The sequence below is a fragment of the Ambystoma mexicanum genome, chromosome 7p (genome assembly GCF_040938575.1).
Source record: "Ambystoma mexicanum isolate Mex_15411 chromosome 7p, UKY_AmexF1_1, whole genome shotgun sequence".
NCBI lineage: Eukaryota > Metazoa > Chordata > Amphibia > Caudata > Ambystomatidae > Ambystoma > Ambystoma mexicanum.
The window spans coordinates 501417369-501442945 of NC_090939.1; the positions used below are offsets into that span (position 1 = coordinate 501417369).

The following is a 25577-nucleotide window of genomic DNA, read 5'->3' on the forward strand; positions in this document are numbered from 1 at the left end:
CACCTAGGAGAAAGTTTATTGATCGTAACAATTCCAGAGTGGTGAAAAAAGTTAACAAAAATATAGTCTAACCTAGAAAAGGATTGGTGTGGGTGGGAATAAAACATATCTTTGATATCAGGGTGACAAACGCCAGGAATCAATAAAATTTAGATTTTTTAACAAATTGAGGAAGCTGTTTCGGGATTTGGAGTTAATAAAATTAGAGGTGGATTTTAAAATTAGAGGTGGATTTTTCGATCAAGGACAAAGTCAAAAATCTGGTTCAGATCTCCCCAAAAAATAAGTTTATCTAGGTTTTTTTTTAGAGAGTTTAGTAATTAAGTTAGTCCAAAAAAGGGGGTTAGGTGCAGTAGGACCATATACATTAGCAATAGTAACAGATAAGTTGTTGATAGTTGCATCAATGATCCAACAGTCTTCAGAATCTTTATCTTCATTGGTTAGAGAAAAAGTCAGATGTTTATTTACTAGGATAGAAAAAACCACCCTTCTTATCTAGTGCATTCGAGTACAGTGTATGACCAATCCAAGGGGTTCTAATCTTGATATTTTCTATGTCAGAACTTAAATGGGTTTCCTGGAGGCAAATGATATCAGGTTTTTGTTTAACAAGTTGGGATAATACTTTACTCCGTTTAATAGGATGGCCCAAACCTTTAACAACCATGTTATGAATTTAAGAGACATTTGTATACATAAAAGGAGTGATTGCGGAAGTAGGATATAAAGCATGGCAAAGCACATTTTCATGCATTGTGATTCATTAAAAATTAATTACTTTAAGGCATGTATGGAATAAAGAGTATCAATAACAACATTAACATTAAAATACCAGTAATAACACAAAAGGAGGGGGAGACGACAATAGAGGAGAGAACAATTAAGTATGAAAAAGTTGGATGAGTAAGGATATATGAGAGCAAGTAAAGACATATGGTTAAAGGCGAAATTGGCTAATGAAAAAATGTATTAGAGTATCAGAACCATGGGGGAAATCAGAGTACAGAGACGGAGTAAGTATAGACCAGAAGAAGTAAGGAGCTAGAAGAGAGGTCAAAAAGCCTGAATATATTGATAAACGATGATGATTAAAAAGTCGTTGGGCTAAAGGAATTAAGATGATAATTCATATGTTGGTAGATGCGACTGTGAAGTATAAGAGTCCCATTTTAAACAATCAAGTTTGCAAAGTGGCAAGAGAGGGATCTGTTGATTTAATGGGAGATCTCGACTTTTCCCTGAGATGAGTTGATGTGGAAGAAGCCTCAAGTGGTATAGCGGAGGTTGACCTGCTGCGTTTGGGGGTGAACTTGATTCTTGGGTATGCTGAAAGTTGGCGAGTGAAGAAGAGGATCCAATTTGTGAGTGGTCAGTATTGGGTTTGGGAGGTAGTATTGATCAGTCATTTGCATGGCTTGAAGAAAGTTCTGAGGATCATTTGGGTCAGTAAACTCTTTAGTGGGGCCGTCTGGGATGGTAATTAACATCCAAGTAGGGTCTAACAGACCATACCTGATCTTAAACGATTTCAAGAGAGGTCTCATGTCCAGAAATCTTTTCCTTTTCGCCTGTGTGATTCTGGAGAAGTCTGGGGAGATAAAAATTCTGTTCTGGAAGAGGATGGGAGAGCTTTTCCTGGTGGCAAGTAGGACTTGTTGTGCTTGCTGATGCTGAAGGAAGCATGCAATGAAGTGTCTAGTTGTAGAGTTTTTGTTGGAGAACCGGGGTCTGGTTCTGTGGGCAGGTTGTAATTCCAATGAGGGAGATGAGGTAATCCCTAAGGTTGAGGGGCTCCAATTGGTGAGAAAGCCGATGGGGTAATTTCCTTCAATTATTTTCGGGGAATCCATAGAAACAAAGATTGTCTCTTTGATTTCTGTCCTCTAATTCAGTGGCTTCAGATTTCAAGTGTGCGAGTCTTCCTTGCATGTTTTTGAGACCGTCCACTCTGTCCTCCACTTGACCGATTCTTTCCTCCGTCTCCTCGAGTCTGCCAGAAAATGACTTAATTTCACATTTGAAGTCTTTAATCTCTTCCTGAATGGAAAAGGAGCAGGGATCCAGCAAAGAGATAGAGGATTGCATGTTGCCAAGTTCTTCTAATTATTGCCAGTAAAAGTAATTAGAATGCAAAATAAATTAGTTTAGCATGTTACTGTCTCTTCAGCCCCATGAGCACCCGGACTATGCGGCCATCTCCGTTGCCGCTTGCCCACTCCCCCTCTGTTCAGACGTTTAGGTTTTGATCACTCCATTGCTACTTCTTATTTCAAAACCATCAATTGCAGTCAAACATACATCTGAGGGCAACCCTGTTCTATGAATACTGCCTGATCCAAATCAATCAGAGATTCAAAATGAACATCTGGGGGTTGCCTGAAAGTTATCTGCAAATAAAAGTAAATCAGCGACACAGGAGAAGAACATGAGATGTTAGTATTATACTGCATAAAAAGTCTAGGTAGTATTTTTATGATTTCTTTTGGATGGAAAACTGGCTAATGCTTTAACATTGAATTCCCACTTTGAGAACTAGACAAACATTTCGATAGAGGGCTGTTTAGTATTGTTGCTATTGATTAGGAGGTGCGGGGAGGTAGAAATAAAATGTAAAAACAATGGGCAATTCATGGTGATTTCAATTCCTAAAGATCGTATACAGTGGTATACTAAATCCTTTTTCTTTCTCCTTAACTTTGGCAAGAATTCAACCTTAAACACGTCAAACATAATAATGTGTGACTGCATATTTTGAAATCATTAGTTTCACTGTTGTGACTCGCCCATTGTTTTTTATTATGCCTGTTTTATTCTCTGTTGGTTGAGCCGAGGATGTTTGGATTCTTTTCCACAGGAATTTCTCTTCGTATCTTCAGACATTGAGGTTGTATTGCGAGTCAAGAACAAACAGTCCCATTTAATATTTAGTTGTTTTACTTGACATTTGTCTGAAAATTTTACTGTGAGCACGAAACATGAAACACAGGAAATTAGTCTGTGAAGTGATATTTCAATTAAAAGGCTGCAACATTCTTTGATTGGAAATGTGTAAATGTTTACTGAAAATGATTGCTCTAAAGTCATTGCATTAGTGGGAAAAATATTTTTTCGAAACTCATGGAGTTAAAAATGGAAATCTTGTTTTAGAAAAACGTGTTGCTGCTTTTTGTGTTAAAGGTGTAAATTGCTTTATAATTGTTATTTTGCAACTCATACAGGCACGATAGACCCCAGTTCACCATACACAATGATGTCACCGAATCAACGTGTCGGGAACTGGCCAGGGTCACCGCAAGTGTCAGGCCCCTCGCCAGCTGCTCGTATCACTGGGATGTCACCAGCAAACACATCCCTCCATTCGCCCATTCCTGACGTCTCTCATTCCCCACGGGCTGGAACAAGTAGGTCTTGCTGAAAATGCTACAAAATACCAGTTTGATAGATTCACACTTAACTTGCTGCTGTTTAATTCAGTTGATAGCTTGCCAAAACATTGCATGTCCTAGTGTAAATCTCCATTGAGGCCTTATGTTATATATCTCTATGTAACATCTGTGATTGTTTACAGTGTTAAATTTCACTTGGTGACTTAAACTCCTTTGCATGTAAGCTGTATTTCACTAATGTAATTCTTTTTTGCTTTTCAGAGAATAACCTATTTTTTGGGGGATGATATGATATGGCATTTATAACGCGCCTATACACAAGTGTTTCAAGCGCGACGCGCCAAGGAAGGGGTTACAGAGGGAAGACTGAGACAGCTATCCTACTAGGCCAAGTGTCATTTAGATCGTGCAAGTGCAGGGAAAGGGGGAAGGGGAAAAGTGCGGAGGGGGTGGGGACAGTGCAGTACATGGGGTAATAGAATAAAACAATGCGAGATGTAGGGCCAGCTGGTGGCAAGTGCAAGGGTAAGTGCAGACATCATGTGTCAAGTGCTGGTGGGGGACTGAAGGGATACAGAAAACAGTCCCCAAGTGTGGGGGTTGCCAGGGCAGCAGTGCAGGTGTGTATCTGGTGGTGGAGGGGACCTGGGCCCGATGCTAATATAGGGTTTTGTTATCTCAGTCAGCAATTCTACAATAACTATATGTATTGCAGTGTAACTTAACCATTTTTTGGCCCATGTTCCAAATAACCTTTTTTCAAGGTGGTCATGCACGTGTTGTTCATGTTTGTGAAAACCTCGTCTGAATAGAGACCTCCATATTTGTCTAGGAGATTGGAAGGAATGGGACACATGACATATGGGACATATGCCCTCTCTTGGAAAAAGATTGAAATAACAGATACATTGCACCGTAGCTTTTCAAAATGTTGCCAAATGAACGGGCAAGTGTTTAGTTTGTATTATTGTTCCCTGCAGATTCACAAACTATACCAACTAACATGCCTCCACCACGCAAACTACCTCAGCGCTCCTGGGCTGCATCTATACCCACAATTCTCACTCACAGTGCCTTGCATGTTCTTCTACTGCCCTCGCCTACGCCAGGACTAGTGCCAGCGCTAGCAGGGAGTTACCTTTGTTCTCCTCTTGAACGTTTCCTTGGATCAGTCAACATGAGGCGGCATCTCCAACGAATAATCCAGCAGGAATCGGTATGTATGTATGTATGTATGTATGTTATGCTATATATGTATCTATTCACACATGCACCACTCTCTTTGAGTATGCTGTAGTGTTTGTTGATTTCTCCATCATTCCAACCACTTTGATTGTCCTGCATGTCCAGTGATATCCAAAGAGACTTTTACAAACGTAGTACTCCTACGTCCCGTCCCCTTTCCTCCATACTGCATGGGCGTCCCTTCCAAGGCACGGGAGACAGAACCTTTTCACCAGAAAAAACGTCTTCCCCTATAAATTTAGAGGCGCGCAAGGGTGCGGCCCAAGAAGAATGCGCTGCCCTGACTCCGCCCTCTGGCGCCACTCCTCAGTCCCCTTTTCTGTGTCGATGGGAGCGGGCCAAATTCACCAGCGCTCCTGGGTTTGGCTTCGGCCATGTAATTCCACGCGTTGACACTTCTTCTCTTTGCCTTTTTTTGACTTTTTATCATTCAGATACTCGGTCCTCAGGCATTGTGCTCCTCCCCGGTGCATGTCGACTTCCACAGGGTTCAACAGGTGTCCATCCTGCAACGTGCTCTTACCAACTTCAGACCCCCCACGCCCTCTGCCTACGTTGCCTTCGCCCAGACCAAGATTGGCAAGCTGGTACAGCGTGCAGCTCACTGTCCTCAAAAGTGGCTTCAATAGTAAGAAAAGACTAGCTGGGTGGAGGGAGCTCTTCCAGAAGTCGCCTCCAGAGGACCTGGAGAACTTTGTGAAACATCGAGCCACGCCCAAGGTAGGGCCCAATATTCTCCATCGCACCCCGCAAAGGAGACTCCTTCCCAGGGACTCTCCCGCGCAGGAGGGACCGGTCAGGTCCTTATACCGGCACATGCACCGAGGCTGCTACAGCTATCGGGCCGAGGGATCCTCGGATCCTCCCGGTGGTAGTGTTGAGGGACCGGAAGTTTCTTACCGGATTGTCATCTGAGGGGCTCTGCCCTTGTACCAGCAATATGGCAGAGGGGATACACTCTAGTACCGTCAATACGTCTGAGGGGGCGCCTAAACTCAGCTCTACCGAGACAAGGGTGTCACACCTACTGGACCTAGGCCCGAGGAGGAGGGTAAGCCTTGTGATCCACACGCAAGAGTCTTGGAGGAGGCTGGGCCCAGCGGGCCAGCAACACGTTTCAGGCACATGGCAGGTAGCTCGACAAGATGGCCAACGCGCCATACAGAGGCACCCGTCCGACGCAATTGCAGGAATTCGGCAAAGAATGAGTGTCAAGGTGGGACTGGCCTCAACCAGGTACGTGGCCTACAGACTATCCCTCTTTTGTGCAGGGCAGTTTCCCACTGCGTCCATACGGGCAGGGTACGCAGAGGCTCCAGCAACTCCCGGCTACAACGTCGGCACCCCCTGCCACCTCTTCAGCCTTTTAAGAGGGGTTCTTCGAGAGGTTCCTCGGCCTCATGAAGTCATGTCGGATGGGGGTTATCCTCAAGAATGCCATATGGGAAGTCCTCCCCGCAATGCTAGTGGCACCAGAAGCGCCTCTGCCGGTGCCCCAGCCGATGCCCCAGCTGATTCCGTACCAGCCTCTGGCTGCGGCCTCTGTACCCCAGCCTCCAGTGCCAACTACTCCACAGGATCCTCCAGACCCACAGGATACAGATGAGGAGGAGGATCCAGATACGCCATCCTCGGCCGGGGCCTTCCATAAACGTCTTGCTGGGCAGGCCGAGTATCTGAGCCTACCCCAGCCCGAGGTCGAGCAGCCGACAGAGGAGGTTCTGGCTGAAGACCTCACGTGACGCCCCTCTGCCAAAACTGGGATTCCACTGCAAACCGATGTAGTCTCCCTGGCCAAGAAGGGTTTGCTCAAGCCCCACTCGGCCCAGCAAGTCAATCGACGCCTGGACGCCAAGAACAGGCAGATGGAAAGGGATAGACTCTTGCTCTCGGCCCATCCTCAGCCACACTCCTCTGTGATCGCTGCAGCATCGCTATATTCCAAGCATCAGTCGTCCTCAGCCTCCTCCGCAGCGCTGCTAGGCAAGGAGGAGAAGATCTTGGAGGGGTACGGAAAGAAGTTCTATTCCAACACGTCTCTGCATCTTCGTCAAGCCAACGCCGATGCCATGCTGGCTGCCACAACCAAGAACTCCCTACTCAGCCAATCACGCTTTAAGGCTGGTCTGGCTGAGGGCAAGCTGGTGGCACATGACCTCATGGAATCCACTGTGGCCCATATTGACACCATTGGCCGTGCCATCTGTATCGCCATGGACATGAGAAGGACAGCCTGGCTCCAGGCAACAAAATTCAACCCAGACGTCCAGGAACGCATATTAGATCTACCGTTCGAGGGGGGCAGACGGGGACCTCTTCCACTCCTCCACGGACGAAGAGTCGGACAAAAAGAAAAACAGCTCACAAACGGCCAAGTCTTTATCCATCCTGACAAAGACCATGCCAAAATCGTACACCCAATCTCAGCAGCCCTCCGACAGGGATCATACATTTGGAGGGTTCTGCGTCTTCCAGGAACGGAGATCCAGGCAGCCGGACTGCTCACCGTCTCAGAACCGGCGCAAGCAACAAAAAGGGCGGGGTTAAGGACTCTTTCCAGTCCCCCTCCTCCGCGACAGCCTCTGAGGGAAAGAAGGCATTACATTCCCCTGTGGGTACACGTGTCTCCAGTGGGTGGTAGGCTTGCTCTTCACGCACATTTCTGGCGCCAGAATTTCGCGCACCTCTGGATCCTCTACGTAGTATCCTCGGGGTACCGCCATTCTGATTCCTCCCTCTCCCACAGATCGGGACAGCAACTCCGTTGGCAGAAATTCGGTTGCTCATCGAGAGCCAGGCAGTGCAGGAAGTCCCATCCTCCCAACGAGGCTTGGGCTTTTACTCCAGGATTTTTGCCATTCAGAAGAACCACCAGGCGGGCCTGAGAGTTGTACTGGACCTTTCCACCCTCAACCTCTCCTTACCCCTGCAAAAATTCAAGATGGTTACGCCAGCTTTTATAGCGGAGACATTGTGCTTGGGAGACTGGATTTGCTCCCTGGATCAGAGGGACGCGTACCTACATGTCCCGATTTGGCAGCCCCATCGTTCTTTCCTACGGTTCAGGATCATGGGCTACCATTTTCAATACATTGTCCTTCCTTTTGGCCTCAACTCGGCCCCCAGGGTCTTTACCAGGCTCATGAATATGGTGGCGGGCCTCCTCAGAGCGCAGGGCCTCCACATCTACCCATACCTCGACGACTGGCCTGCCAGGGCTGCATCTCTGGAAGCGGTTCACCACTCTTCACATGCCTTTATGAAGACACTGCATGATCTGGGCTTCTCGCTCAATCTCAAGAAGTCACAGCTGCAGCCCACGCATACTCTGACATTCTTGGGCCTCATCTAGGACACGTGCTCCGAGAAGGTATTTCCGTCGGTGGACAAGATCTTGACCATCAGGAGGGCCACCACCCACTTCCTCAGCAGAGAAGTGACCTCAGCATGGTGGTACCAGCATCTCCTGGGTCTCTTGGCGGAGGTCCTATTAGCCGTTCCACACACGAGATTGAGGATGAGGAGAATTCAGCTGCACTTCGTGGCCTCATGGAACCAGGAGCGGGGCTCTCAATTCGAGATGATCAACGTTCCTCCGTCCCTCCACCCAGACCTAACATGGTGGTCCAGGGACGGCAACCTACGGACGGGCAAGCCCTTTCGGCTGCCCACTCCGCAGGTCACCATCACCAGAGACTCCTCAATCGAAGGCTGGGGAGCCAACCTGGACGATCTCACGGTTCACAGCACCTGGACTCGTTCGGAGCAGGAACACCACATCAATTGGTTACAGCTGAACGCCATCTGGCTAGCGCTCAGAGCATTCCTACCACTTCTCAGGGGCAAAGTTGTCCTCATCCAGGTTGACAACTCGACCAGCATGTACTAGGTCAACAAGCAGAGAGGCACCAGATCCTCTCCTCTGTGCAGACTTGCAATCAGCATGTGGGAGCGGGCCCTAGAAAACATCTACTTCATGGCAGTCCACCTCCCGGGGGAATCCAACCTGGAGGTGGACAGGCTCAGCAGATTGGGAGTGGACAATTACGAGTGGCAGCTAAACTACCTCGTTATTCAGGAGATCTTCCACAGGTGGGGTCATCCCCAGGTGGATCTCTTTGCCACTTGGCACAACAAGAAGTGCCCTCAGTCCACCTCCTGGCACGGACACGGTCCCGGCTCCTTGGGCAATGCATTTCGGCTTAAGTGGGACGGCATGACGGCATACGCCTTCCCGCCCAAATCCGCTTTTACAGAGTGTGATTTGCAAGATCATGGAGTCTCGCCAGCTCAACATCATTCTAATAGCTCCATGGTGGCCGGCCAGGCCATGGTTTTCGGAGCTGCTCAACCTCTCGGAGTTGCATCCGAACCACCTCCCAACGGGCCGAGCACATCTTCTGGCGCAGCAGGGTGGGGGAGGGTCATCCTCCCCGCTCCACAGAAACTAGCCCTCAAAGCGTGGGTCCTGAGCAGGTAACGCTGCTGCACCTTACCCTCTCACAGGCTAATCTGGAAATCATACAGGGCGCAAGGAGCAAGGCTACCAGGGCCCAGTATATAAGCAAATGGACCAGATTCTGCCACTGGGCCGACTCCAAGGAAATCGATCCCCTGGCGTGTACTTTGGGTGTGATGTGCTTTCCTTCTCGGCGCACCTCGCACACTCTGGCGTGCAAGTTGACAATTGCCGTACATACCTCGCAGCCATCCGAGCTTACAGGAACTCAGAAGAGGGGATCTTCTCCTCCAATCTTACTCTCAAGAAACATTTGACGGGGCTCGCCAGGCTCTACCTGCCCGTCAAGAGGCTGCATCCTGCGTGGGACCTCAACATAGTCTTGGACGCCCTGGCACACAAACTGTTCGAGCCAATGGCGTCCGCAGACATCAGGCTGGTCACCATCAAGACGGCCCTACTAGTCGGACTCACTTCAGCTCGTAGAGTCTGCGAAATCCAGGCATTTGTTGACTCAGAACCATATACTAACTTTCACAAGGACAAGGACATATACTAACTTTTCCCAAGGTGCCGTCTGCTTTCCACTTAAACGAGGAAATAGTCCTTCCTCCATTTTTTGCTGATCCCAAGGACGATGCACAGAGTGCTGCACTGCCTGGATGTCAGGCGTGCCCTGAAATTCTACTTGGACAAGACCAAGGACTTCCGCAAATCGGACGCCCTGTTTGTCACTTTTGGAGGCTCAAGACCAGGCTATCAGACCTCCAAGGCTTCCATATCCCGCTGGATGGTTTCTGCCATCAAAGAGGTATATGAGGGCCAGCACAAGCCGCCTTCGGCCAACATGCGGGCCCACGCAGTCAGGGCCAAGGCAACGGCCATCGCATTCCAGCGCCATGTCCCTTGGCAAGTCATAAGCATGGTGGCCACTTGAGCCACTCCCTCAGCTTTCTGCAAGCATTACTGTTTGAATGCCGGCTCTAGATCTGATGCGGCTTTCGGACAGGCGGTTCTCAGGAACCTATTTGCTTAGGGAGGGTCTCCTCTCCACCCTGGGGCTACAGTCAGTTGTAATAGCCCATGCATTATGGAGGAAAGGGGACGGGATGTAAGAGTAATTTATAAATTACTCACCTTAGTGACTAAGGTGCTCTTAGTCCTTAGTCCCCTTTCCTCCATACGTCCCACCAACCTCCCCCCTAATAATACTGGTGTCATAAAGCAATGTTAAATCTATTGTCGACGCATCAATGGGGACTGAGGTGTGGCGCCGGAGGGCGGAGTCAGGGCAGCGCATGCTCACTGGGCCGCACCCCCGCACGCCTCTAAATTTAAAGGGGAAGAAGGTTTTTTGTGTTGAAAAAGGTTCTGTCTCAGTATGGAGGAAAGGGGGATAAGGACTAAGAGTATGTTGGTCACTACAGTGACGCAACTCGAGGTACCTGTGCAACTTCCCTGGTTTTGGACAAATATTTGTACTTCAGGTAGTAAGCTCACCACTTCTGCAGGTTATCAACTCCCTATATCGTACTCCACTGCTCTAATGGCGACATTTAATGTAGCCCAGTGGAACGAGTTAGATGATCTTTCCAAAGAGGTACCTGAACCACTTACAGCAGCCATGGGTAACATATTTACAGAGGGTAAGCAGAGGGTTAGCATTTGTCTAATGCTGTTTTTAAAAGTAGCCTGGTCGAAGCAGACTGAGCAGAAAGTGTGCGGTAGCAGGCGCTACCATTATAGAGAGACATGGTTTTGGGGATACTGTTTCAAGCCGGAAACGCAAACAAGTTTGTTTGACAAACCAGTAGAAGACTTGTTTGTTTGGAAAGGCTGTAGATCAGCCCCTCATAAAAGCTAAGGAGAATGAGACCACTAAGGAGCTAGGTTAAATTACATGGGAAAACCTTTCAACAAAGAGGTTTTCCATCTGGAAGGCATTGTTTTCGAAGCCAACTCTGACCAATTCAGCTAGCCAACACAACTACCCTTCAGGTAATTTAGGATATTCATGGTTTGCATGCTAAGAAGCCAAACCGTTAGGTGCCCCGGATCACAACGCCATCCGCGTCGAGGCAGATCATGTGGCAGAGGTGGAGCCCCCAGGGGGCAGCCACTGCTCCACAATGACAGCCTGGTGGTGGTTGACTCCCATGTTACCCTGTTAGGGAGTCGAATAACATCATAAGATGTGCCTCATGGGACCGCTCGTTCCTGACCTCAGACCCCCATGCACTTTGTTGTGAGTGTTCCTGAGACCATCTTCCCTTACCTCTCATACCCAAACAGGTTAGCTGCTATTATGTCCATTGTCATGTCCAGGCTAGAGTATACAAATTCCAATTATCTGGGTGCACCGGCACCTAGTACACTTTGTAGATTCAGAGGTTTGTAGAAAGGAAAGGTTGAGGGAAGGAAAAAGGTTAAACAGGTTCTCAGAGCATGTGAGCATTTAAATCTTCCACTGAAGTCTAGACAAAAACCTTTACCAGCAAAAATTGTTTAAAACCAAGTTATCATCTCTGAGGGACAGTAAATATCAAAGTCAAGTGGACTAGAAGAGTCTGCAGGGAGCCCGGACAGCCAAAGTCAATTGGAGTACAGACTATGGAGCTGAGGCACTTCTTAGATAACAAAGTCTTGTACAAAGTTTTATTTTTTTTTTTAAATTTTTATTATTTTAACAAACAACACTCCAAACATTACAACCATTTAGGACATTTGTGATCAATGTTAAAACGTTACATTATAAAATGCTCTCTTCCGTCCTCCCTCCCCATTAACTTGAGCCATTGTATCCCTGTCATCCACCGGAGCATCTTCAGGTGTCTGTTATCATCATCTCATCCAAGTCATCTGCTTCATGGTCGGCCTGGTGGGGGTTTACCATCGTAGTCACCAATTGCCTCCAGGCTGTCAGGGGACCCACCTCTTCCTCCCCACCTCTAGTGACTGCTTCATACCAGGCCGCAGTTTCTGCCTCTGCCCATTTCAGGAGGTCTGCCCACCACATCTCCAATCTAGGCCGGCGGGCCGCTTTCCAGCACATTGCAATTCTGCGCTTGGCCAAGATATAAACCAGGTCCTTCATCTTGCTAATATGCTTTAGGTTACGTGGCCTGGGAAAGCTCCCAAGTATGCATGCCCAAGCAGACCCCACGTCAAGCTCCACCCCCACTGCTAGTCAATCTTGTTTTCAGTTTTATCCAGAATCTGTTCACTTCCGGGCAAGCCCAGAACATATGCAGCAACCCAGCCTCCTCCTCCCTGCACCTGGGACATTTCTGTACAGCCGAGCCACTGAACCTAGCTATTCTACCGGGGGTCATATAATTGGATCTGCTGAAGTCTTGCGTTCCCGGACACCTTCTTATGGTACCTTTGGGCTCTGTCCCATTGTCCATCTGTAATGGGTTACCCCACCTCCTCCTCCCAGTCATGCCTCAGTTGAAGTAGCTCCTTACCCGCCTTCGTACTCAGTAACTGATATATCCGAGATATTTCTTGCCCGCCCTCCGAGACATCATACATAATTTCTATGGTGGCATCAGGTTGTTCTGCAAGTACTGTTTCGGGCCACCTTTCCCTCACCCGTTTCATGATTCTGGAATAAGTAATATGTTGGCCTTTATGCACCCCGGTCTCCTCCATTAATCTCTGAAATCCTATTGCCTCCCCCTCTTGCTATATGCAGTATCTGGGGACCCCTTTAATCAGTTGGGAGTCTCCCTCACATAACACCACCAACGGGACCTTCTGAGAGAGCGGGTCCGGGTCACCCACAGTTCGCCATGCTCTACGCCAGACCTCCCAGCCCAGCACCAGCAATCTCCCCATCCCCAACACTTTCGTTTTAGGCAACCACACTGTCTCTCTTAGGAAGTAGGAGGCAGTCACCCCGCAAAAGCCTGGCTTCCGCCGATTCATCTTTAGACAACCACCTAGCTACATATAGTAGCTGTCCCGCCAAATAATACAAATCAAAATTCGGCAGGTTTATGCCCCCCCCTTATCGCATGAATTTTGTAATTTCCAAAGGGCCACCCTGTTCCTAGAATTGTGCCATATGAAACCCCTGCACAGGCTATGAAGTCTGACAAAAAACATTTGGGGATCAAGTACGGGACATTCACAAAGAAGTGTAGACCACTGGGAAGAACACCTGACAAAGAAACCGTAAAAGAAGCTTGCTGCATCCTCCTGGACCTTTGAATTGCCCAGTGAAGCCCTGCTGCTGTGCTGAAACTCCTTTTTCTAACCGACAAGAGAAGCTCTGTAAGGGACGACTTCTTCCTTTGGGTTAGTGGGACCAACTAACCCAGAGACAAACTCCACTGTACCATCTTCCCCAACTGGATGTACTTCTTTGCTGCTGCAGAAACCGAGTGCCAGGGGTCGAGAAATCCATAGTCGAGTGCATTGTCTGTAAGCCGACCAGAAGCTCCAGGAGTCTCCCCAGGACCCTCCACAAGCAGGACGACCAGAGCTCGAGTCCCCTCTCCAGAGTGCAGGACTCAAGGAGTGAAGGAAGCCCAACCGGTGTCCAAGATCCACGGTGGTGCTGTTTACAGAGCGCTGAAACCACGAAGTACTGCTGATCTGAAAAGAGCCTGTTACCACAGATCTCTGAATTACTGCTGCAGGAGTCCTCCAGACGTCCTCCCGACTGAAGCGCAGGAACCCAGGATCTGCATCACTGCAACCAGACAGAAGTCATCTGCACCACTCTTCTTCTAACCAAAGGTACTATTCTGAATTGGGGTACTTACCTCAGTGTCTTTAGCTTTGCTCTTCTCAGTTCAGACTTGCAGTAGCTACTTTTCTAGAGTTGATTTCAGCTCTACCCATCAGAAGTGTAACAGCTTGTGACCCTACAGTGATTTTTTTTTTCAACAAACTCTCTAACTTTGTACAAGACTTTGTTATCTAAGAAGTGCCTCAGCTCCATAGACTGTGCTGCATTTGACTTTGGCTGTCCTGGCTCACTGCAGACTCTTCTAGTCCACTTGACTTTGATATTTACTGTCCCTCATAGGTGATACATTGGTTTTAAACTATTATTCCTGGGAAAGGTTTTTGTCTAGACTTCATTGCAAGATTTACGTGCTCACATGCTTTGAGAACCTGTTTAACCTTTTACATTCCTTTAACCTTTCCCTTCTACCAACCTCAGAATCTCCAAAGTGTACTAGTGATGCATAAATGCCATTACTGTCTTAGTTAGTGAAGTCACCTCACAGTGTATGAAGTGTGTAAAAAGCATCTCTAAAGAGTATCTACTAGCTTTGTGTTGATTCTTGAAAATTACATTTGATTGTTACCTATATTACCCTTTTTAAAGAATGCTTATTTAAAAACTGATGATAAATAATAACTATTTGTGTGTAAGTGTTACTTGTATTTGCGAATTTCATGGCAGCAGCTCACATTTACCCCTCTTGAGATGAGCCTGGCTGCTCAGTCACACTACCAACTTGTGTAGTACAGTTGTATACCAAAATGAGGGTCGTAATACCAAGAGACCAAGGGCTGTGTACTCTCCCACAGGGTTACTACATCAATTCTTTCCTAACACTGTGCATGAACACTTGTCTATAGGTGCATATCATAAAACAGCGCATGTAGAGAGGAATGCTAGGAATTTTAAAAAACAAATGCTCGCCAGCTTTTCCGAGGCCTCGACAGGAACACATTTGACTGTGGCCCAGATGTCCGCTGCTCCTGTATCTGCTGATAGGGGCCTTCAAGAGGCTAGCTGCATAGTGTGTAGCTAGACTCCTCCCATGACATAATCTGCTGTGGCTCTGCACCGAAGCATTGGCTTCAGTTGCATTCAGTGCATCAGCTGCTTTTCCCAGACAGTCGTATTTGGGTGACTGCTCCCTGGAATGTAGGACTCGTTTTTTTCAGTCCATGCAAGCGATTTTTGATTATGCATGAACCCGGTCCATTTTGGTTTGGTTTTGGCTTGGAAGCCCTTTTAGGGGCGGTCAAAGCTCTTTAGCAGACTTCATTGGCGACGGGACATAAATTCATGATCTCCACAGTACTAGTGGCTTTGATACTTAGCTTGATCTTGAGATGCAACAGGCCTCTCTGTATGTGCACCCTGTTAGGGAGATGTATCATTGTTATGCTTTATTAGACAAGATGTATGCAGTACCCTTTCGGTGCACTACAACAACCCTGACCTCCTGGCAATAGAAACCCAACCTTTGGTATAAGTCTGTACTACACAGGTTTGTAGTGTGTTGAGCAGCCAGGCTTATTTCAGGAGGGGTCAATGTGAGCAGTAGCGGAGTTGCACAGAGATTCACAGAGACAAGAATTCAAATAAAGATTCTGGAAGCAGGAATTTTATTGAGGCCATAGTTAACAAAATAAACGAGGGCACATTTTGAGGGGACTGTAAATTGATTTTGAAATTCACGACAGCAAAAAGAATACTTTTGTAAAAATCTTTTAATTTAAACACAAATACATTTTTTTTAAAAAAGTATTCAAATAAACACTTACAAGGTTTCTTGATTAAACAATTTTTAATTTAACAGTTAGTTTGAGTAAGCCTTCTTCAGAAGGAGCAATATAATAGTAACAAACAAATACACACTCTGAGTTTCTCTAAATCAGCAAGTACCCATTTGTAATGGCACATAGGTGACTTAATTAGCTAGGACACTGTGGACATTAATATATCACTGTTGCATTTAGGGCAATACTTAGGAGTATTTTTTTATTGACATTTATAAAGCGCACAACATCTCGAAGGCATCGTGGCGCTGTTACAAGACAACATGCTTAGTTACACAATACATTCTTGATTATTTACAGAATACAGGAGGGAAGGGAAGGGGAGGCGTAGCGAGGGAGGGAGGCAGGGGGAGAAAAAAGGGCAGTGTTAGTTGAAAAGTGTGGTTTCTCCAGCATTGGATCTTTCACAGATTCAGATGCTTGAATATTCCCCGTCATCAGACTGGGAATCCTCAGTGATATTATTATTATTATTATTATTATTATTATTATTATTATTATTATTATTATTATTTTTTAATATACACACATTGCTACATAGAAAAGCATGGGCATAGTCCATTATGCCCTATGAGCAATTCTATTGTGTAGTCCCTCCACCTCACTTTGGTCCTTTATGACCCCAACCAATGAGGTGGCAGGACTTAACTCCGCACCAGGCAGCCATCTTCAGATTTTTCACAGCAGTCTAATGGACACAGGGAATCCTCAAACTCTGAGCTTTTTCGATTTTTCTTCTATTTCCACAGTAGTTTATATTTTTAATATACTGTACCACATTCCCCTGCTAAGGGGCTATGTCCACTGGTTTTTAGGGTTTCAAAAAACTTTATTTTGACCCAGAATACGTCGAGTGAACTTTCTCTTCAGATGGCTGAACGTCAGGCTACCAAGAAGCCTTCCCTATTCAGGGATTGCACAAGGTGCAGGAGAAAGGTGGTTTACATGAAACACCCCCATGATCAGTGCATATACTGTCTATATCCTCGTGACATCCAGAAATGTCACATTTGCCAGTCTTTTTCAACTAAGACCCTACAAGACAAACTTGGAAGACTTCTTCTGAATTTGGAAGCCAAGGGACTTTCTTCTGACGAGGAATCTGCAAAGACAGCCCCTGTTCACTCCAGCGAATCATCTGAGAGGCAAACTTCTAAAAGAAGGGCCTCTTCAGTGGAAAGGAGTTCCTCTCCCACTCCCAAGAGTAAGAGGAAGCAGGAAATTATACCTTTCCTACCTCCCCTGGACTCTACAAGCTATAAAATGAAGTATTCTACGGCAAAAACTACCTCCAAAGGTAAGGAGGAGTTTGCAAAAAACCAGGTGGTGGGGGGGGGGCAGTCGTCCACGGGGATGCCGTCTACGAGCGGCAGTAAAGATAGATGCCCGTTGTCCACCAAGCCGTCAACGAAACCCTCATCGACAACCACCACGCGGCAAACCGCATCGTCCACGACTAAGTCCTCGTTGGCGAGTTTATTATCCACGAAGCAATCGTCGACGAAGGAAGCTCACCATTCGTCCACAAAGCACTCGTCGACTGATAAGCTACCGGCCACAAAATCTTCGTCCACGGATAAGGGCAAGCTACCGTCCACAAAATCTTCGTCCACGGACCCGCCATCATCAGCGAAATCTTCGACCACGGCTCCGTCGACGGCACCGCAAACTTCTTTACCGACAAAAGAATTAGGGCACAAAATGCCCCTCGCTGATGCCACTGTTACGCCATCCAATGAAGACAGTCTTCCTGAGTCTATAGAAGCGCCGCCTCAGTTTGTAGACGCTCTTGAACCACAGGGAGCACAATTAGGAGGAATGCCAGAGCTACCTGACGTCATCCTACAGGAGGAGTTTTCAGACACTGAGTTTGTTGAAGAACAGCATTGTCTTACACCTAAGGAACACAGTCCTCCTTTGCAACCTACTACAGAGGTGCCTGCTGATCCTTATGATCCTGTCCTCATGTTATCAATGCAGAGAATCATTGAGGAGTTCAACAGACATCAAAATGAAAAAAGCAAGTCAGCTGTACCGAGGTAGCCAAACCTCCCGCAGCGGTATTTTTCACCTCAACAAAGCACGCCAAGACATTCGCCTTCCAGGAGTAGGCTACAGAAAAGTGTGTGTTCACCTGAGCCACCGCGCAGGTCTAGGAGCAGGACACTCAGTGCTTCACCGACAACGGTCCCTTCTCCAGCATCGTCACATAGGACAAGATCTCCAGCTAGAGATCCAACGATTGTGCCATTCTCTGTTTCGGTCTCAGACTGGCAGGAAGATCCTTTCAGAGAATTTTCTGAACGGAAGAAGGCCCGATCATGCAAGGACCTGATACTAGCGAATGGGACAATTACATTGTTGAAAAGCCCAGAAAGAAAGATTCTCCGGGTGGATCTTCACCGCCAGATGATATAGTCTCTTTTTATACTATCATCGGCAAACCCGCAGAATTGTTCCAATTATAGATCACATTGGAGGAGAAGAAGTTGGTGCTTTATGAGCAGAGAGACAAACGTAGGAGAACTGTTACTACCATTCCTCTCCTCAACACCATTTGGGAGTCCGGATCCAAGATATTGGCCACGCCCTTATCCACTCCGGCTCTACTTTCCAGGCCTGAGAAAAAATAGAAGATGCCTGAGTCTGCACCTCTTTGTCTACGAGGTCATACAAAACCAGACTCGGTTATCACAGTAGCGGCTAGGAAAAAGTTGACCAATCTAGCATCACCTCCATCAGCCCCTCTGGCACACGGACGGTCACAAACTCGAGGCTATGGGCAGGAAAGTGTCTATATCAGCATCGCTTACCATTAGAGCGGGCAATGCGCTGGCCATGACGGCGAGATTTGACCGCAAGCTTTGGCTCCGCCTGTCCAAGCTGGCCAAACAGCTACCTATAGAACTCCAGGAAGAAGCCAGGTTGATTATCGCCGATCGGGAAGCAGCTTCGGATCACATGATTGACGCAGCAGTTGATGTGGCGGAGTCAGGTTTCAGGCAGATGGCTCACGGCACAGTGCTGAGAAGACAGGCCTGGATGAAGGCTACCAATATCGGAACTGAGGTCCAAGCTTAGATATTGGACATGCCCTTCGATGGTCAAGAACTCTTCGGGGAAAAGATCGATCACCACCTCAAAGGAATCAAAACGGACACGGCACCTGCCATCAGCTCTTTCAAAGATAAAGACGAGGATCACCAGTCTTTTCGTCCTTTTCGAGGTTCATCCTCAAAGTACAGAGGTTTTAACCGTCCTTCCTATGGTCAGAAGTCGCAAGGTAATTCATACCAGGAGACCAAGTACCAGTCTTCCAACAAGTACGGCCAGAGAGGGAGGCGGGGCTCCGCTCAAGGGAAGTCGCAGAGCAAACAAAACTGACAGTCCAGCTCCTCCCCCTCAACGTCACACCCCGGTGGGGGGGAAGGGTGAGCCAGTTCTTTCAACGCTGGCAGTCAATAACATCCGACAAATGGGTGTTACATGTGGTCCGCGAGGGACACCCCTTAGAATTTCTAGACCAGCCCCCTTCCTTGCACCCGACTCAGCGCAAGGTGCATATGTTAAAGCAAGTCATGTCCGAAATCCAGAAACTGCTGCACAACGCATAAATAGAGCCAGTACCTTACTCTCTAAGGGAGAAGGGTTTCTACTCCCGTTTCTTCCTCATCTAAAAGAATGGTCAATGGCGACCCATCTTGGACCTGAGAGCGCTGAACAAGTATATCAAGCGCATCAAATTCAAGATGATAACTTTGCAAGGAGTGCTCCCTTGGCTAAACATGCATGATTTCTTAGCCACTCTGGACTTGGAGGACGCATACGTCCACGTACCAATCCACCCAGCACATAGAAAATTCCTCAGGTTCACTGTGGCCGATCTTCATTTTCAATTTCGAGTGCTCCCGTTGGGTCTGAGAACAACACTGAGATTGTTTATAAAATGTTTGGCACCAGTAGCTGCAAAACTCAAGAGGACAGGAACAGAAGTCTTTCCAAATCTGGACGACTGGTTGATAAGAGCAAGTTCCGCCTCAAGCGCACGTTTGGCAGTTTCAAAGACGACAAATCTTCTAAGAGGGTTAGGTTTCTCCATAAACAACGCAAAGTCCTGTCCAGTTCCCAGCAAGACAGTTTCTTTCCTGGGAGCCGAACTCGGTACCAACATTCTCAGGGTGAGACCGTTGGCAGAAAGAGCAACAGCTATTCTCCGCTTGACCTTGTGGTTCTTAGGGAGAGAAACGACATCAGTGCGCTCTTACAAATCCCTCCTGGGCATGATGTCTTCATGTATATTCATCCTACCAAATTGCAGGCTTCGCATGAGGCCTGTCCAGGAGGCACTGGACCACCAATGGAAACAAGCTCTTGGCTCTTGGGAGGACATTGTCCAGATTCCAACGACGCTGCACAAGGCTCTTCGATGGTGGAACTCTCCAGAACCTTTGACAAGGGATGCCACTTAAAGCACCAATGTCGACCTTTCTCTTGAGGACAGATGCGTCTCTTTCTGGCTGGGGCGCTCATCTTGCGGACCTACAAACCAAGGGCTCCTGGTCAATACAGGAGTCCCAACTCCACATCAATGTGTTGGAACTCAGCGCCATATGGTGGGCACTGAAAGCTTTCCTTCCGGTAGTAGAAGGGCAGGTACTCTCTGTCCAGACAGACAACACAACCTCCATGCATTACACAAACGAGCAAGGAGGCACAAGGTCAGAGATCTTATCTCAAGAAGCTCCACTACTATGTGCATGGGCCTTGCATCACGGAGTCCAAATCAAGGCGGAACACCTTCCGAGAGTGGACAATGTCCTAGCGGACAAACTGAGCAGGGACTACACGTCTTCTCATGAGTGGGAGCTGGACGAGAAGGAAGCCCAACGGATCTTCGCCTTAGGGGGCCATCCACATCTCAATCTTTTTGCCAACAGGGCCAAAAAGAAATGCAGAATGTTCGCCTCCAGGTACCCAGAGAGTCAGTCAGTAGGAGACGCTTTCTCAGTGGATTGGACGGGGAAATTCCTATATGCCTTCCCCTTTTTTCCCCTCATTTCCAGGATACTATGCAGACTGAAGGAGCAGAAGTGTTCTATGATCCTAATTGCACCGGACTGGCCATGGCAGGTCTGGTACTCAACCCTACAGCACCTGTCCCGATGGCCCCCGATTCGCCTCAAAGCACATCAGGATCTATTGATGCTACAGAACCGCAAAGTCCTCCATCACGATCCAGCAAGCCGGTCTCTCAAGGCCTGGTTCCTAAGCAGCGAAAGCTGATGAATCTCAATCTGCCTGCAGAATGCTGGGATATAATCAGGGCCTCAAGGGCTCATTCTACACGCATCACCTACACTAGGAAATTGACTCGTTTTTCCAAGTGCTGTGAGACGTATGCTATTGATCCTCTCATCGCTTCGTTTGAGCAAGTACTTCCTTACTTATTACACTTAGCCAAAGCAGGTCTTTCACTGTCTTCGATCAAGGTCCACCTATCAGCCATTACGGCATACACAACGGCCCCAAAGACGCAGTCCTTACTCTCCCTTTCGGCCGTCAAGGTCTTCCTGAAAGGACTTTTGCGTATATACCCGCCTACGCCGGTTCCAACCTGGAGCTTGAACACTGTGCTAACAGCCCTCATGGAACCTCCTTACGAGCCCATCCACGGGTGCGACATCAAATTCTTTTCATGGAAAACGGCCTTCTTGATAGCCATTACTTCGGCCAGGAGGATCAGTGAGTTACAAGCCTTATCTTCTGAACCCCCTTTCATGTTGTTCCATAAGGACCGGGTCATTTTGAGACCACACCCTAAGTTCCTTCCGAAGCTAGTATCGGAAATGACGCTCACAGAACGCATTGTCCTGCCAACTTTCTTCTAGAATCACTCTTCAGAAGCAGAACGAACATTGCATTTTCTGGACATAGCAAGAGTATTAAAGTTTTATTTGCAAAGGACTACGGAGTTCCGTTCTTCAAATAGACTGTTCATCGCCTTCTCTGGCATTACAAAGGGCCAGCATATTTCCAAACAAGGTTTGGCGCGCTGGGTTTCTTCTTGCATCACCCACAGCCATCAAACGAAAGGCGACTCCCTCCCTTCCCAAACCACCCTCCGCACACTCCACCAGAGGGAGAGCAGCGTCAACAGTGTTCCACACAGGGGTGGCCTTGAAGGACATATGCAGAGCCGCCACCTGGAGCACTCTGCACACTTTCGCTAAACACTACTGCCTGGCTGAAGATACCAACAAAGAAACTGAAGTTGGACAGGCATTGCTCCGCCACCTCGTTGCATAAGGTAGGACCAGCCTCCTTTTCCCACCTTTCCCTTAGTATGTAACCGTTGTGTTGCTGCATGGTAAAGGTTTGATCAGAGATATGTTTTCTGTATTATGCATATATGGATATGATGGTGGCATGTTTTTAACTGCTTGGTATTCTATTCAAGCATCTGAATCTATGAAAGATCCAGTGCTGGAGAAGTCTTAGTTACTTACCTGTAACTGTATTTCTCCAGCATTGGTATCTTTCATAGATTCACATGCGCCCACCCGCCTCCCCTGAGAAGCTGCTCCTACGCTCAGCTTCCAACATACTGTAATTCCTACGGTTCAAAATCTGAAGATGGCTGCCTGGCGCAGAGCTTAAGTCCTGCCACCTCATTGGTTGGGGTCTTAAAGGACCTAAGTGAGTTGGAGGGACTACACAATAGACTGGCTCATAGGGCATAATGGACTATGCACATGCATTTCTATGTAGCAATGTGTGTATATTAAAAAAAACAAATTATAATTATTTTTATCACCGAGGATTCCCAGTCTGACGACGAGGAATATTCAAGCATGTGAATCTATGAAAGATACCAATGCTGGAGAAATACAGTTACAGGTAAGTAACTAAGACTTTTAGCATTTTCCGGAAGGCTGAGAGGGAGGTCTCCACTCTGAGTGATTTGGGTAGGGCATTCCATAGTTTAGGTGCTATATATGGGAAACCAATCCCGCTTCTCTTGGCCCTTTTGATGGGAGGGATGCGCAGTTGGTTGGTGTTGCAGGTTCTTTTTGGGCGTGATGAGGTGGCTCTGATGATAGTCTCTGATAGGAAAGGTGGGGCTCTGAGTCTTAAGCACTTCTGCGTTAGGGTGAGGGTCTTGAAGGTTATTCAATCCTTAACGGGGAGCCAGTGGGCAGCTCTTCTGGCTTGCGCAATGTGGTCTCTTTTGGGGATGTTTAGTGCTGCTCTGAGAGCATTATTTTGGAGTCTTGGAGTCTATTTAAATACTCTTACGTTCCACCCCTTTTCCTCCATACTGTATGGGCGTCCCTTGCTATGGATGGGAGACAGAACATTTTTCACCAGAAAAATGTTCTTCCCCTTTAAATTTAGAGGCGCGTGGGGGTGCGGCCCTTTGAGCATGCACTCGCCTGACTCCGCCCACCGGTGCCACTCCTCAGTCCCCTTTTCCACGTTGACGGGAACGGGCCGAATTCACGAGCGCTCCTGGGTTTGGCTTCGGATATTCTTTTATCTTTGTCTTTCTCTTTTCAATAGGTACTTGGTCCTCCAACGCCACGCTCTTCCTACGGCGCATGTCGAGTTCAGCTGGATTCAGCAGGGGTCCAGCCCCCTTGTCCGACCCCCGCACCCTTTGCCTCTGCTGCATTGGCCCCGACCACAGCTGGGAAGGTTGCTCCGCGTGCGACACGCTCATGCCACGTGCATTGAAGAACAGGCTTGCTAGGTGGAGGGAGCTCTTCCAGATCCTCCAGAGGACCTGAAGGACTTCGTCAAACATTGCTCGAGGCCGAAGTTAAGGCCTCTTTTTACCATTGCACCCCGTAAAGGCGACTCTGTCCCAAGGAAGCGCCCGACCGGGAGGAACCTTTCGGGGTTCTAACACCAGCACATGTACCGATGCTATTCCAGATACCGGCCTCACGGCCGAGGGTTCTCCAGATCCTTCCGGTGTCAGTGCTGAGGGACCGCAAGGTTCTTTTACCGGGATTACTCCCGAGGGCCGACGCCCTAGTACCGCCATCATGGCCAAGGGGGTGCCTGTTACGCTCACATGGCATCCACAGGGACGCTACTCAGCCCTGGATGGTTGCCGGAACCTTCTCCCCAATTTTCTGGATGGTGTCTTCGGAGGAAGTCTAGCCTGAAAACACAGGAGGGCTGGGTTCAAGACTGGCTGACTGAGGTAAGTATCCTCCTACCACCCTTTTGGCTACAGCCCTTCAGGCCCGCTCCTCACCTTGTTGTGGTATTAGGCGTGCTCTCCGTCCTGGCTTCTTAGCAGGGGTGCGTTGTCTTTAGTGGGCGAGGGCGATCGAGTTACTTCACTGGCGCGTGCCCGTTCAAGTTTCTTTAAGGTAGGTCTTATTGCAGCAGTTTTGTATAGCGCTGTTGTTCTTGCCTGCCTTTCTTTTGATTAATAATGTCCTTCCTTTCTCCCTAGGCGTGCCGAGCTTCAGCGTGGCGAACTGGTTGGTTTGAGCTCTGCCGGTAAATGATGGCGTGTGATGTGCGCTGTAATGCGGTAAGTAAAACGCTATGCGCAGCACTGCTTTGTCTTGCCTTTGCTAACCTGTGTTTCCTCTCTTCCTTACAGGTCGCGGTGCTTCTCCAGCGAGTGTGGAACTCCAGAGCGATGCCGGCCGGGAGGTGTCAAGCCAGGTAAACTTCTTGTGCTATTCGTAGCTTTGCAATGCCGGAGTATGCCTGTTGTAATGTTGTCTTCGCCTTTTCCTTTTCAGGTTGCTTCGTTCCAGTAGGTATGTGGTGCCCAGAAGAAGCTGTTCAATGGAGCTGGAGAGCGGATGACAGGATGGAGATTGCAGGTAAGATTCTGATAATGATCCTTTTGTCTGCTCTGCAGGCTCGTTGCTCCAAGGTTCATGGGTATCACAGGACACGGTGAGCGTCACGTTGCAGTCTGCAAAGTAACGCGAAGCGTGCTCTGTTGCTTGGGGTGTGGTTTAAATAGCCTCCCAACAAAGTAGTCCAGGTAAAGTAGTCCCAGGCCACCACACCCAAAGCTCTATACTGCACAGCTTAGTTCTTAGGAACCAAGCTGTGACTGCCTCCATGTTAACTGCAAGCCCAATGAAAAAGTAGTCCCCTTTCAAACATGTTCTCCACAATGAATATGAGCCTGGTACCAGAGGCCAGAGGCGCCAGGACTGACTCCAAGAGAGTCTTGGGAGTGGATGCAAGGCCTCCAAGGCCTTAATGGAGCCCCGAACCCTGATCTTACCTGGCAAGTGGACTTGCCAGTGGGAGTCTGGGGTAAGGGTCGTGACAGTGCCTTCACGCAGCACTACCGGCAGCTCTGCCGAGGGCAATATGCCTTCCAGGTCACGGCCTGAGGTGCGAGATATGCCTTATGTGCCAACACCAAGCGTCTTGGACAGGGCTGGTTCCAGCGAGCAAGGCACCACAACTTTGGCACGTGGCACGCAGCTTGACAAAATGGCTGCCGCGTCAGTCAAGATGGCCACGAGTCCGATACCCCCTCTGGCAGAGCGGGTGGAGGAATGAGTCACATGGTGGGACTGGTGCCAACCAGGTGAATGACCTACAGTTCATCCATCAGCGGCGCAGGGCATGTTTCCCCTACATCCCAGGTAGAGTGTGCCCCTGCCCCAGCAGCCGTTAGCCACTCCATCAATATCACCTGCCACCTCTACAGCCTCTGAAGACCGGTTCTTAGGAAGGTTCCTAGGGCTGATGCAAACTCCCATTAGGGACATGCTCCCGCAGGTCACCCCACCGGCTCCCATAGTCATTCCTCTTACGGCTCTGGTCCCACAGGCCCCAGCGCAACCACCGCTGCCCCAGCCGATTCCGGCTTCCCTGCCTCCCACAGTACAGGCGGTTCCACACCAGCCTCCGCAGCATCCACTGGCTCCGGGTTCCACACCGCAGCACAGGGCGCCCAG

At 48.3% G+C, this 25577-nt stretch overlaps 1 protein-coding gene across 2 annotated transcripts in view; it reads left to right on the forward strand.

Moving 5' to 3' along the window:
- MED14 (mediator complex subunit 14) overlaps nucleotides 1-25577 on the forward strand; it is a 1766813-nt gene that overhangs the window by 1581249 nt on the left and 159987 nt on the right. For both annotated transcript variants that reach the window (XM_069636537.1, XM_069636538.1), the window contains 2 exons: nucleotides 3222-3404; nucleotides 4370-4605. In XM_069636537.1, coding sequence (XP_069492638.1) covers nucleotides 3222-3404; nucleotides 4370-4605 — 419 coding nt within the window. The remainder of the gene's footprint in view (nucleotides 1-3221; nucleotides 3405-4369; nucleotides 4606-25577) is intronic.